This window comes from Crinia signifera, chromosome 19 (genome assembly GCF_055691185.1).
Source record: "Crinia signifera chromosome 19, ASM5569118v1, whole genome shotgun sequence".
Lineage (NCBI taxonomy): Eukaryota > Metazoa > Chordata > Amphibia > Anura > Myobatrachidae > Crinia > Crinia signifera.
The window spans coordinates 108,837,346-108,852,470 of record NC_139226.1 but is presented as its reverse complement, the minus strand read 5'-3'; the positions used below and the strand labels follow the sequence as shown (position 1 = coordinate 108,852,470).

General features: G+C 43.5%; 1 protein-coding gene across 1 annotated transcript in view; it reads left to right on the top strand.

Annotated features, from left to right (window-relative positions):
• Window positions 1-12,180, top strand: part of LOC146042030 (uncharacterized) — a 29,673-nt gene extending 17,493 nt beyond the window's left edge. The window contains exons 3-5 of the mRNA XM_083161938.1: window positions 1,889-1,999; window positions 4,899-4,953; window positions 10,526-12,180. Of these exons, the coding sequence (XP_083018064.1) occupies window positions 1,889-1,999; window positions 4,899-4,953; window positions 10,526-10,641 (282 nt within the window). The 3' untranslated portion in view covers window positions 10,642-12,180. The remainder of the gene's footprint in view (window positions 1-1,888; window positions 2,000-4,898; window positions 4,954-10,525) is intronic.
• Window positions 12,181-15,125: the final 2,945 nt, after the last annotated feature.

Below are 15,125 nucleotides of genomic sequence, written 5' to 3'. Positions count from 1 at the left end.
CTGCCTTCGATGCAGATTTGATTCAGATGCACTGCCCCACGGCTTAGGGATCGAAAGCAGAAATGGCTGGCAAGTCTATTTCTGCTTAGATCTGGAAGATCGAAGGCAGTTACATGCTGCTCTATGCAGCATCCCCCCGCACGCCGTCCTCCCTCCTGTTCCATTCCAGCAACCCACCGGGCCAGCGATATCGAATCGGCATTGACAGCCGACGGGATCGAAGCGTCTATATGACCCACCAGAGATGGGGTCACGTAGACGCTGGTTGATGGGCTAGTATTTCTTGGTCAATAAGTATACCAAGAACCTTGATATTGCTCAATGTCAGATAGCCGAGTGTATTATAATTATTGTGAGTGTGTATCAGCACTGTAGTTCTCTTTGTTTGTACAACTACACACCCCAGCATGATAGCACCTCTTAATGTGTGTGTAATTAGGGTATGAATTCCAAAATCCCTTTCCCCATATATATATATATATATATTTGTCCAAATAAAGCACGTCACTCCGGGTCTTGTATAAGCAAAAACGTGGTTTACTGGGTGCCTACGGCGTTTAGGGCCAAGCCCGTCTTCAGGACATACTCGAAGACGGGCTTGGCCCGAAACGCCGTAGGCACCCAGTAAACCACGTTTTTGCTTATACAAGACCCGGAGTGACGTGCTTTATTTGGACAAATGTATGTGGTCGGGGGCAACCTTGACAACCGGACGAGCACCCGGGCAAGCAACCTACAGTACAGTTCTTTGGTGGGCAGTGCCGGATCATGTGAAAGGTTATATATATATATATATATATATATATATATATATATATATATATATATATATATATATATATATATATATACACAGGGCTATTTTTGTGCAGGCTCCAGCAGGAACTGAGGCCCTTATTCTAGTTCACTCTTTCAGACAAAATATTTCTTAGATGGACAAAACCAAGTGCACTGCAGATGAGGCAGGTGTAAAACCCCACCCAAATCTAATTATCTCTGCACAAGTAACACCTGCCTCACCTGCAGTGCACATGGTTTTGTCCTTCTAAGAAATATGTCTGAAAGAGTGAACTAGAATAAGGGCCTCAGTTCCTGCTGGAGCCTGCACAAAAATAGCTATATATATATATATATATATATATATATATATATATATATATATATATATATATATATATATATATATATATATATATATATATATATAATATTATTTTTAAAGTGTTAAGCTTTGTGCAGGCTCAGCCCTCCCTCTGATTAAAAGCCATCCCATGACTAAGCTGCTGCTGTTGTGCTCCATTGGCCTGAGAAGCATGTGATTAGCTCCACCAAGCAGAGCTCATCACAAGCCTCTCAGCCTCTGACCTCTTGTGCAAAGTCTCATGGAACCTGGTCAACTCCCAGTAATGCACTGCACACTTGTGTGGTCAGTGTACCTTGGCAGATAAGTGAAGCACATTGGCACATAAGTGAAGCTGCAGCACTACCCCCTCCCATGTACAAAACCTTTAGCTAAATAAAAAAAATATATATGTTTTTTAAAATACATGCCGACCAAAGTGGGCCCTAGCTAGAGGGGGGCCCAGGGGTACTGACTCCCCTGAGCCTCCCCTTAATCCAGCCCTGGTTGCATCACTGGGTCACACTGTCCTTTACTGTATGCGTGTACCCAGCTTACAGAAATTTGCTTAGGTGAAAAGCCTTCATCATTTATTGCCATAAAGAGGGAAACGTTTTTAAAGATAAAAATAATGCAGCATAAAATGACATAAGTGCTACATAATGGGCATTTTCAGGGCATGCATGTTAATGTTATATTGGCAATGCACTGTACCTTATGACATTTTGAATGGGCACTGCCACTGATTATGCTGTTGTCTTTCTACAGTTAGGCAGCTCATTATTCCGAGAGGAGCAAGCACCGTATCTTGCATACCAGCCCCTGCCTTGGCACGTGCAGTATGTAACGCAGAACAGAAGAGCAAGCAGAGATAATGAGGTAGATCATATGTATTTCTATCTAGCTTACATACCCTCTTCTCATTTCATTTGACCTTTTACCACTAACTGAAATGTATGTCTCTAAGCCTAACCATCATCCGTTCGCAGTGGCTGATTGTCAACTGGAAATGTCAGCCAGTCCACCAATCATTGTGTACTTGTTGTAGAGTTTTACAGTAAAAATTACCTATGGGTCTGTGGCACTGCTGTGCTATGGCTGCACCAGTGGTGAAGAGAGTGTCCGTAATGCTGCTGTGCTGTGGCTGCCTCAGCGGTAGAGCAAGAGTCCGTAATGCTGCTGTGTTGTGGCTGCCTCAGTGGTGGAGTGTCCGTAATGCTGCTGTGCTGTGCGTTGCCTCAGCTATGGAGTAATGCTGCTGTGTATGCCTCAGTGGTGGAGAGTGTCCGTAATACTGCTGTGCTCTGGCTGCCTCAGTGATAGAGAGAATGTCCATAATGCTGCTGTGCTGTGGCTGCCTCAGAGGTGGAGCGAGAGTCCATAATGCTGCTTATGCTGTGGCTGCCTCAGCTATGGAGAGAGTGTCCGTAATGCTGCTGTGCATGCCTCAGCGGTGGAGAGTGTCTGTAATACTGCTGTGCTCTGGCTGCCTCAGTGATGTAGAGAGTGTCTGCAATGCTGCTGTGCTGTGGCTGCCTCAGCGGTGGAGAGTGTCAGTAATGCTGCTGTGCTGTGGCTGCCTCAGTGGTTCAGAGAGTGTCCGCAATGCTACTGTGCTGTAGCTGCCTCAGTGTTGGAGAGAGTGTCCGCAATGCTGCTGTGTTCTGGCTGCCTCAGTGATGGAGAGAGTGTCTGTAATGCTGCTGTGCTGTGACTGCCTCAGTGGTGGAGAGAGTGTCTGCAATGCTGCTGTGCTGTGGCTGCCTCAGCAGTGGAGAGAGTGTCCGTAATGCTGCTGTGCTGTAGCTGCGTCAGTGGTGGAGAGTGTCTGCAATGCTGCTGTGCTAGGGCTGCCTCAGCGGTGGAGAGAGTGTCCGCAACGCTGCTGTGCTGTGGCTGCCTCAGTGGTGGAGAGAGTGTCCGCAATGCTGCTGTGCTGTGGCTGCCTCCAGATCAGCGCAAATAGCTGTTATCCAAATTCTTGCAATCTAGTCCAAAGTGTAGAATCACATTGACCCAAGTGACATTAGAGAACTATACAGATTTGTCAAACCTACTTGCTGGCTTTCCTAAAATAATTTAGGGCTCAGTTATAACCCAGTATCTTGTGTATTTCATTGCCCCAGCTTTGGCACGTCTAATTTAGTCCAGGATACCTGCCCAATCGATATAGTAAACTCTCAATCCATTTACTGTATAAGGCAACCAAAGCAATAGGGTTATTTATCAAACAGTGTTAACAAAATGTCATTATTTTGATGTAATAAATGACATCAATTAGTGACATCGAGCAGTAACCTTTTCAGTGGTGGTTTCCTCTGGATTTCATCTGACAGCAATGAGCTACAAACTCAATTACAGTGATGTATTCTTTACTAAACACTAAAAGCAGCGTTGTACTGGATGCAGCAAGTCACTGAAAAACTGTTATCTGGTGAGTGCAGCCAATGGGAAATCAATATCTAGGAATGTTTCGTTTCTCTATAAAACTAAAATAAATAGTATTTGTATTATATCTATAATATTATTATAAACAGGTACAGTATGGGTCATAGGGTCGAAAATAAATATGGAGCCGCTCTCATTCAATGCTGGCGCTCGCCAGAATGTCTCCACTGGCGAGCGCTGGCTGCAAGGGACTCCATTAGACTGGGACGTGCGTGTCCCAGTCACTTGGTGGCTGGGTGTCAGAACCCCGCCCTTCTCTGCGTCAGGGAGATGGGCAGGGTTAGGGCGGATGCGGGGGGCAGCGGCGGGCGTAGGCGGCAGGCACGCAAGCGTCTCGTGCCCCCTTCCGACAGATGGTGGGGCCTGGCGGCTGGCAATTCTATCACCAGCCCCCACAAGCAGGAAAGGGGCTCCACCTGTAAGAAGGTCGCCAGTGATTACGTGGACCACTATTGGTCGACAGGCTTTAGGTTGACACATTAAAAAGGTCCCTGTGACTTCAGTCAACAGGATCGAAAGGTCAATACAAGTTATAGGTCGACATGGAAAAGTGGACATCAGCCATCTCCGCGTGACATAAAAATCAGTTTAAACTGAGTTATTTGATGGTCAGCGATCATCGAATGATTCTTTGGCCGCATGGGAGGGGATGTGTTCTCATACAGCGAGGGGATGCGGGTGGGGGTTGGCATTGGTGGGGTGTCGCTGACCTGTTCGCTAGGCAACGAGTATACGCAGCTTAGCAAACAGATCTGAATCAGGCCCATAGTGGTACTGAGCACCAGAACCTTTTTTTCTCCCTACAAATTAAAAGTTCTACTACCCTGATCATTAGACGAACTTCTAATCGCCAGATTACTTTGTACCAGATACTGCATTGAACATGGAGTCACCTGACCATGAGAGTTATACTCCTGAAATGTACAGCACCATGCTGGTTCCCAAGGGAGGACGCCCCTATTCAGCAACAAAGGTTGGCACCCGCATGTCTGGCATCCGTGATTACGCAGAGTGGCTTAAGCCGGTGGAATGCAGAGAAGGCTTTAAATCTTCGCTGGACACCCATTGGCCGGGAAAGTCAACTTTATTTTCTGTTTCTGCATCCTCACAGCCATGTGACATAATCTTCTCCCTTGTAAAATTTGATTCGTTCAAAATCCCAGAGCAACGTTGCTGCTGCTGCTGCATAGCGCACTGTTGCGTTTCCATGGAAACTCACATGAACTCCCTGCACTATCCTATGAACATTATGTAAATTAACAATTATTTATTTATTTTGTTCTCACAATTCTCTCTCATTTTATTTCATGTGTTTTCCATCCTGCTTCAGAGGAGAGGAAGCTGTCAGTACAGCTGTACTACATACCCTGCCAGAGACAAGCATGGTCAGTATGCTGCTGTGCACTTGATAACTGGGCCTGATTCGGAATTGACAGTATTAAAAAAAAAGAAAAAAAAAAAAAAGAAAAAAGGAACTATTTCACCGAGCGGTATTATCTGGGCTCCCATGTTAAATGCACCCCATTTTTTCATACCCCTACTATCCAACTACGCATGGAGTTGATTTTATATAGTGCGGCGAGCGCAGCGAGCCCCGTGAGGGGACACGGTCTCATAAGAAAAACGGGAGCCCAGATATTACATAAGTACCGGCAATTCTACTGAAGATAGGAGGTTGCCCATAGCAACCAATCAGATTCTACTTATTTATTTAGCACCTTCTGATTGGTTGCAGTGGGCAACATCCCATCTTCAACAGAACTCCCATTGTGGTAAATTTACCCCTTAGATTTGGGTGGGGTGCGTCCAAAATAAATCTAAATTACATTGTAAAAAAACAACTGTTTAATGTTTGTGGGCTACATGCAAAAGCGAATTTACCCTGCACATAAAAAAATTCTAAATGTAGTTACTGCCCTTACATGGCAACAGGGTTTGTACCAGGTACAAAGGGCCTTTTTAATAAAAAAAAAACTTTACTCCTAAATTTGAATAAGACCCAGTGTGCGTGCCTGTGCGTGTGTGTGTGTTTGTGTGCGTGTGTGTGTGTGTTCATGTTTTTATCTTAAGAAAGTTGATATGCCATTAATTCATATGTGCGTGATAGTGACACATTTTAACGTATAATAAAATGATTACAAAATTGATTAAAACAATATTTTCATACAAACAGTTTTAAATTAATACATACAGATGGAGCAGCTCGAATCGCCAGGTCTGCCATCCGCCTCTGCCGGAAAGGGGCACGTGCGCACAAGACGCACTCCATTCTGACAGAGCCCTCCTCCGCCCTCTGCAGCTAACCCAATCCCCCCCCCCTCTCCGCCGCTGTGTTGATGTCTTTGAGACGCTCGTGCATCCCCATCAGATGGAGCACCTCTCCGCGATTCCCAGTATCCCAGCGATCTGTATGCACCAATTAGCTGGAGATCAGATGTCCCATTTTCTGCTTGATGGGATGTTGCCATTTTTTCCGGGGCCATATGTAAAAATTTCTCTTAAAAATTGTCCTGCTGCAGCCGTCCCAAGCTCCGGCGGCTGCCGCTGAATAGGACTGACAGTCTCCGGCTGCTGTTGATTAAAAGGAATCGGTACTTGTGTATTATCACGGCGGCCCCGATATGTGATTGCGCGATTTTTCATCGCATGCCATACACCCGATGCACTGTGATGCGATGCGATTTTAGCCCCTATGCGATAATAAATTGTATAAGCACCCTAATGGGTGCTTACAATGTTGAATGCACCCCCACGCCACCCCCCAGTATAAACGCGAACCCGAAGCGTGGCGAGCCACTGAGCCCGAAGCGTGGCGAGCGCATACCTGTGAAGTTATGCGCGTCCCCTCGGTCGGTGGCTCGGTGGCTCGCCACACTTTATAAAATCAACTCCACGCCGAAGTGGATAGTGGGGGTATGAAAAGGTCGGAGGACACGTACCGCCGCCCCTCGCGGGTTCGCTGAGCTCGCCACACTTCGGGTTCATGTTTATACTGGCGGGTGGCGTGGGGGTGCATTTAACATTGTAAGCACCCATTAGGTTGCTTATACAAGTTATAATCACATCCCATCACATTGTATGGCATTGTATGCCATATACAATGTCATACAATTTTAAAATTGTATGACATTGGGGAACATCGCGCGATATCGCATCGCATACCATCGCATGCCTTATGGTCTGCGATGCGATGGGCGCTGTGATACTACACAAGTACCAAGGAATCTCGCAAGAACTACCGACCTCTTGCAAGAATTCCCCTGTACCTGACTCCCGGCAAAGCCACCAGGCGAGTGAGCGGGCCATTCAGAGCAGCTACAGGGGCCGCATACGGCCTCTGGGCCTGAGGTTCCCCACCCCTGCTTTATAGTAACACTCAACGTGTTTCATCATTGTCCTGTATGAGATCAAGCTGAGAACACAGTTCTCGGCTGATTGGGAAATTTTACCCGACTTTACCACCACTTCTGGGAGAGTAGGCAAGAATGTTTTAATGGCTGTTCTTGAAAATTGATAGGAGCTGATTGGCTGGCCCTATATGTCCAGGTTTGATATGTCACCCTTACTAACCTAATTAACATTAACAACCGTTAGATGTTGGGAATTGTAATTCTGTGAGAGCAATATTGGTGTATTATCCCTTCTGCTACCGGATTGTACACTGGTTGTATGAGGATTTCTGTATTACTGTAGGCTGCATCAGTTGCTGCTCATAATGATCTATAATAACATTTCCCTACTGTTCAAGAGATTATATATCAATGGGTATTTTATAATAAAATCCCTGAATAAAAGGAAAAAGATTTAAGTGAATAAAGCTCAAATACAGAGCACAATATGAATATAAGAGATTATAGCACACAACAGTTTTATTGCATGGTTCCCACTTCTTTTCTACATATGTTTTTATTTTTCTGGTTTTAATGAATATATCAAAGTAAAAAATAGTTTTAAAATAAAATAATTACAGTTATGTGTTGTAATCTAGCTCATCACTAAAGCAAACGGCTCACTCTACAGCCCAACCATCACGGCAAACCGTAGCTTCCGCATGTTTTATGCATTGGGACCATAGTAGTCCTGTTGTGGCCATGGGTGCTGACAACACCATCCGGGCCCCAGTAATAATGGGGCATGACCAACGAGAGGGGGTGTGGCCACTTCTCTGTAAAAAAAACCTTTTATCAGAGGGCGGGTGACCTTCCAGCGGGTGGGACAACCATTCAGGGAGAGAGAGGACAGGCTGGGGAGGGTGGAGTGGGAGCGAATGCCACTGGTTGTGGCTGTAGTCTTGTAATCACGCCTGGAGAACTTTCCACATGACTGAGGGTAAGGCAGCGCTATGCTGCACCACAATGTCGACAAAGTTAACTTTTTTGAAGTCCAAATTTATTTTTTATTTTTTTTGCAATTCAAACAGTCTGGTTTAAATGTTTAAATTAATTGTTATTGTCATTTTTATTATTATTATTCAAAAATGGTTTACATTGAATGTTAAATTATGTTAATGTTGTTATTTTAAAGTGACTCATCATTGGATCCGCTGCTAGTGCTAGGGCTGTTGAGTCTTACTAGATCAGTGTTTTTCAACCACTGTGCCGTGGTACACTAGTGTGCCTTGAGCTGTTCTCAAGTGTGCCCCCAGATCTCTAGATGCCCAAACCAGTTTACAGCCACCACCAGTTCAACTGTTATTTACTGGTATCTTCTTTTCATGTAAAGGGCCAATGTATTTTATTTTTATTACCTTTGGGGACCAGTGTGATTGTTTTTTTTATATGGGTGCCAATAGGTTTTTTTTTTTCCTGTGGGGGCCAATGTGTTTTACCCTGTGTGGATATCATGGTGTGCCTTGGCAATTTTAAAATCTTACTTACCGCACTTACTGTGCCGCAAAGTAAAAAGGTTGAAAATCACTGGACTAAATGATGGACTTGAAAAGTTTAAACTGCTACATCAAGCATTTTTACATCAGTATAACTTGAAAAAAATGCAGTTGAAGCAGCAAGTTTAATGTTCTACTGTCAACACCATTAAAATGTGTTGGCACTGGCATTAATGGCTCTGACACTCCTGCCGACAGTGGCATTCTCAACATTGTCACTGTCCATATAATAAATACATACGAGTAGATCAAGTGGCATAAATTAAAGCCATGGAGAAGAAATTCACAAATAATCAAAAGTATATCTTTAAATATCATTTTATATATGCAAATCCCTATTCTGAATCCGTTTGCTTTTGCTGTGAATCTGTTGTTTTGTTGGCTTTAAAGATACATACAAATGTACAATGTTGGTAAATAAAGCAATTCCTGCACCCTCTGCTTTACACAGAACTATGCAGGATTATATGATTGACATTAGTTATAGAGAATATGCTGTATCACAGAATTGAGTCATAAATGACCCTTGTACACATACAAACAAAGATACAATTATATTCAAACAATCAATATCATTTCAAATAGTGTAATTAGATGACATAGTTTTATATCATTTGTGTGCAACATAACGTCATTTTAAAAGTCCCCCTCTGCTACCCGCTGCTCTGTCTCCGGGAATAGATGCACAGCCTCTATTCCCAGGGACAGAGGGGGCTGGGGGTATGGCCAGCAGCTCTGAGTGCTGGTCATGCCTCCTCATTGGCAAAAAGGGTTGTGGCTTTGCAGGAGTGACATTATTTGTAGGCCATGCCGCTGAATTTCAGGAATGCGCCTTCCGTCCTTGCTAATAGTGTAGCATATTGGAGGTATGAATACATCGTCTTCCCCTTCCGGTTGTAAGTAAAGTCGGTAAAGCCAGCCATACATCTACAGATCGATGTTAGATTGGGCTGGTTGGAACAAAAAACTGGTAATATCTGAATGACAGTTTTTGGCAATTTTCCAGCATTTGAAAGCAAATGGTCAACTGTCATTTACTCTCATCCATTACCAGGATTTTGTTCCAACCAGCCCAATCTGACAATTGATCTGTAGATGTATGGCCAGCTTAACAGTATGCCACCAATATTTATCTTGCCTCCGGGCAACTGGGACAAATTTACGACACTGGTTCCAACAAGCCCAATCTGACAATCGATCTGTAGATGTATGGCCAGCTTAAGTATTGTTTTGCGTTCTACTTCTGAATTTTAACCATGCTGTTATTTCCATTGTAATCTCAATGGCACAGTCCTGTTGACAGTCTTCTGAACGCTGACACAGTCTATGTTCTGGTTTCATTTTTTTGTTTTTATTGTTCTGTTCTACCTGTGTAATTTTGAATTGTGGGAAGAGGCCAGAGCATCCAGCGCGAAACCCACACAAACTAGAGATGTGCGCGGAGTCTTGTGTTTTGGTTCTAATTTCTTTGCTGTGTTTTGCATTTCATTTTGCAAAATTACTCTCAAGTGTTTTGGTTTGGAATTCAGATTTAATATCCGAATCTTGGGTATTGAAATTCTTCAAAATGGACTAAAAACTTCTAAAATTATGTAATTCTTGTTATCTAAAATCCAACATTTGGATTTAAAAATAAAATATCAAAACCACGCGAAGATCCAAACTGGGACTTTGTTCAGTTTGGATCTGCGAAATTCAGGTGGGTCCAGATTTCTAAAGAATCGATTCACACATCTCTACTACAGATTCCACGCAGGTAGGCCTTGGTGGGAATGGAACCCAGGACCTCAGTGCTGTGATGCAGTAATTCCCACCATTGCAACAGACCAGTGACTTTCTAGTTCTTTGTTTCTGCGTTTTTAAGAACAGTTCTGATTTGTACTGTATTAGAAATACATTCACGTAATATATATCCCCTCCACAAATGTCCCACACGTCCGTTCTGTAATCGGATCAGATCTTTGCTTATCCTCCCATCTGAGCAGAGGGTGAGGGATTGCTATTTATAGCTGATTAGGAAGCCTCTGACCATGCTGGTAAAAAGCAAACAGTTATGTGTGTTTCCTCTGCAGGCCTGAGGAGGGCAGCAGATCCCCAGAGAGAGATGTCAGCACAAGAAGTCACTGAGCAAGCCGCTCTCACCATCCAGAACCATTACCGCAAATACCAGCAACACAAGCACCACTAGGGATAGTGGTGATCCTCTGTAGGGTGTAACACCAACTCTATTGTCCTGACACCTGCTCAACACCTGATGCAATGACATCAGGGACTTCTACCTCTGTACATCAGATCACATTGCACTTAATGCAGAGATAATAGATTTGGGGTGTTTTATTGTGTTTGTGCTCTGTCTTTCCCTGACTAGCGCCCCCCTCCTCTGTAGCTGGCAGACTCTGGTCACTAGAGGACACTGGCGCTGTCCCAGAGTTTACTTGACACCGGAAAATGGCCGCCACTTCATTTTCCTGGTGATTTCTGCAGTGCTGCTACCGCGACGGGACTTTAGAGGGTATAAATGGTAGACAATGTCTAGGTAGACAGTCACTAGGTTGACCACTAATAGTCCATACCTCCCAACAATCCCGATTTCAGCGGGACAGTCCCGATTACCGGGTCCTGTCCCGCTGTCCCACCCGCGGCCGGAGGTGTCCCGCTGCAGTTCGGAGCGCCCCCAATTTGACAGAATAGACGCTGTGCGCATGCGCACAGCGTCTATTCGCGGCCGAAAACGGGGACGCGGCTCATTTGCATAAACCGCGCCCCTCATTTGCATAAGCTGCGCCCCCTTGTTGGGTCCCTAGTGTCCCTATTTCTGCAGCCGGAAAGTTGGGAGGTATGATAGTCGACAGTCACTAGGTTGACACCTTGAAATAGTCGACATACACAAGGTCGACATTGACAAATAGTTGACACAAGCCTAGTCACGGCCAACCATTAGTGATTGTCGACCTAGACTTTATCTACCCGGTGACCACATACCCACCCGAGAAGGTAAGTATTGGAAATAAATGGGTGCAAGGTTTTTGGTGTCGGGCCCCTGGACCCTGGACAGACTGCAACCATTATAAATGCCAGTACAAAGAAGACCCTATTATACTTCCATAACCAGAACAGAAGGAGCTGTAGTCAATGGAATGTTAATAGTGAATCCATCCTATTGACCGCTCGCGCTCAATGACACTAGTGCACACTGACACGAGCGCACAGTGACACGAGCGCACACTGACACGAGCGCACAGTGACACGAGCGCTCAGCACCTTTTTTGTTTGCTTATTGAAGTTAATGTGTCCCAATGCTTCCAGAAATCCAACAGAATTTCCTCTGATTTGCCCATTCTGAGCATCAAATTATCAGGATTGGTGAATTGAGATTTTTAACATGCAGAATTTTCCTGATTCCCCAATAGAACATAAATCAGAGTTTTTGATTGGTTCTGATGTATGGCCCGTATTAACTGTATTGGGCCAATTACTAGCCAAATGTGCTAGCGGTAGTGGATTTTTATTTTTTTAATGTTCATGCACAGACTGCTAAATAACTACTTGTGTTATTACTTTTAATCTAGGAATGTATTGTACTGTTATTATCACTCCCATGCCCAAAATTATGGTGGTCTTCTTCTTATTCTTATTATTTATAATAATAATAATGCTGTTTCTGTTATTATGCAATACTTACTAATGTGTTATTTTGAATGTCATGTGTTAAATAAATAAAAATGTACTTGGGCATCTGAATCTGCTGGTCTATAGTTTTATACCATTGCTTCTCAAACTCCATCAAGGCGCATTCACACTAACATACCCTGCAGATTTTAACCCCTTCCCGCCGCAGCCTGTTTTTGCCTTCCTGACAGAGCCCTTTTTTTCAAATCTGACAGGTATCACTTAAGTGGGGATAACTTTTTTTTGCTTTTACTTATCCCAGTGATTTTGAGATTGTTTTCTCGTGACACATTGTACTTCAAGTTAGTGGTAAATTTGGGTCGATACAGTCTGTGTTTTTTTGTGAAAAATACCAAAATGTCGTAAAAAATGGAAAATTTAGCAATTTGCAAAATGTTAAATTTTCTGCTTGTGAGACAAATAATCATACCACTCAAAATAGTTAATAACTAACATAGACCATATGTCTACTTTATGTTTCCATCATTATTTCAACATCCTTTTAATTTTTTTGGACACTAGGAGGCTTAAAATATGAATAGCAAATTCTCAAATTTTCAGGAAAATTTCAAACACTGATTTTTTTAGGGACCAGTTCAGTTCTGATGTGACTTTGAGGGACTTGTATGTGAGACACCCCCATAAATGATGCCATTTCAAAAACTGCACCCCTCACAGTATTCAAAACAGCATTTTGGAAGTTTGTTAACCCTTTAGGTGTTTCACAGGAATTAAAACAAAGTGTAGGTGAAATTTCAAAATTTCATTTTTTTTGCAGATTTGCAATTTTAATACATTTTTCTAAGGAGCACAGTAGATTTTACTAGAGAAATGTGACTAAAAATTGATTCCCCCAATTCTTTTGTTTTCATAAATATCCTATATGTGGCCCTAGTGTGCACGTTGACCAAACCACAGGCTTCATAATAGAAGGAGCACCTACTTGATTTTGGAGCCTCCTTTTTATGAGATTATTTTTTAGGCACCCTGTAGGTTTCTAGGCACCATAAGATGCTAAAAGTTAGGAACCCCCCCACAAGTGGCCCCATTTTGCAAACTACACCCCTCAGGGAATTCATCTAGGGGTATAGTGTACATTTCAAACCCCCAGGGGCTTCACCAATTGTGGTACAACTGGGCAGTGAAAATGAAAAATTAAATTTTTTACACAAAAATGCAGTTCTGGCTCAAAATTTTTCATTTTCACAAGGAATGAAGGAGACAAAGCACCCCAAAATATGTGCCCCAATTTCTCCCGAGTACGGCAATGCCTCACATGTGACCAAAAAATACCATTTGGGTGCATGGCAGGACTCAGAAGGGAAGGAGTGATATTTGGATTTTGCAGCACAGATTCTGGTGGAATGTTGGTGGGTGCTATGTCGCATTAGCAAGACCCCCGAAGCACCAATACAGTGGAACCCCCCCACAAGTGACCCCATTTTGCAAACTACACCCCTCAGGGAATTCATCTAGGGGTATAGTGTACATTTCAAACCCCCAGGGGTTTCACCAATTGTGGTACAACTGGGCAGTGAAAATGAAAAATTAAATTTTTTACACAAAAATGCAGTTCTGGCTCAAAATTTTTCATTTTCACAAGGAATGAAGGAGACAAAGCACCCCAAAATATGTGCCCCAATTTCTCCCGAGTACGGCAATGCCTCACATGTGACCAAAAAATACCATTTGGGTGCATGGCAGGACTCAGAAGGGAAGGAGTGATATTTGGATTTTGCAGCACAGATTCTGGTGGAATGTTGGTGGGTGCTATGTCGCATTAGCAAGACCCCCGAAGCACCAATACAGTGGAACCCCCCCACAAGTGACCCCATTTTGCAAACTACACCCCTCAGGGAATTCATCTAGGGGTATAGTGTACATTTCAAACCCCCAGGGGTTTCACCAATTTTGGTACAACTGGGCAGTGAAAATGAAAAATTAAATATTTTACACAAAAATGCAGTTCTGGCTCAAAATTTTTCATTTTCACAAGGAATGAAGGAGACAAAGCACCACAAAATATGTGCCCCAATTTCTCCCGAGTACGGCAATGCCTCACGTGACCAAAAAATACCATTTGGGTGCATGGCAGGACTCAGAAGGGAAGGAGTGATATTTGGATTTTGCAGCACAGATTCTGGTGGAATGTTGGTGGGTGCTATGTCGCATTAGCAAGACCCCCAAGCACCAATACAGTGGAACCCCCCCACAAGTGACCCCATTTTGCAAACTATACCCCTCAGGGAATTCATCTAGGGGTATAGTGTACATTTAAAACCCCCAAGGGTTATACCAATTTTGGTACAACTGGGCTGTGAAAATGAAAAATTACATTTTTTTACACAAAAATGCAGTTCTGGCTCAAAATTTTTCATTTTCATAAGGTATGAAGGAGAAAAAGCACCCCAAAATCTGTGCCCCAATTTCTCCCGAGTATGGCAATGCCTCATATGTGACCAAAAAATACCAGTTGGGTGCATGGCAGGACTCAGAAGGGAAGGAGTGATTTTTGGATTTTGCAGCTCAGATTGTGGTGGAATGAATGGTGGGTGCTATGTGGCATTAGCAAGACCCCCGAAGCACGGTGAAATGATGAACCTAATAATCCATAGATGTGTGGTATATTTTAAAACACTCCTTTATACATAGGCCGGGTTTGTCGGGGCAAGTTTCACAGTGGAAAATAGTATCCTTTCTTATTCCCTTTTTATAGCAAACTTTGCACCTTTTTTGTGTCCTGCCCTTTTTTGCAGTGGAGGGGATTTCGTTAGGAAAATGCTGCCCTGGTACAATACGGGGGCCAGTACTAGAAGTACTGGGGCCCTCTGCCTGCTGGTTCCCAAATATTAGGCCCTTTATGACTTCCTCTTGAAAGTGCATAAATGTCCCCCTCTGGCTGGTAGAACGGAATAGCACGTAAGCGTTATACAGTGCCATCTGGATGATATACACGGCCAGCTTCTTGTACCAGATTTTTGTTTTCCGCAGGGGACTGTACGG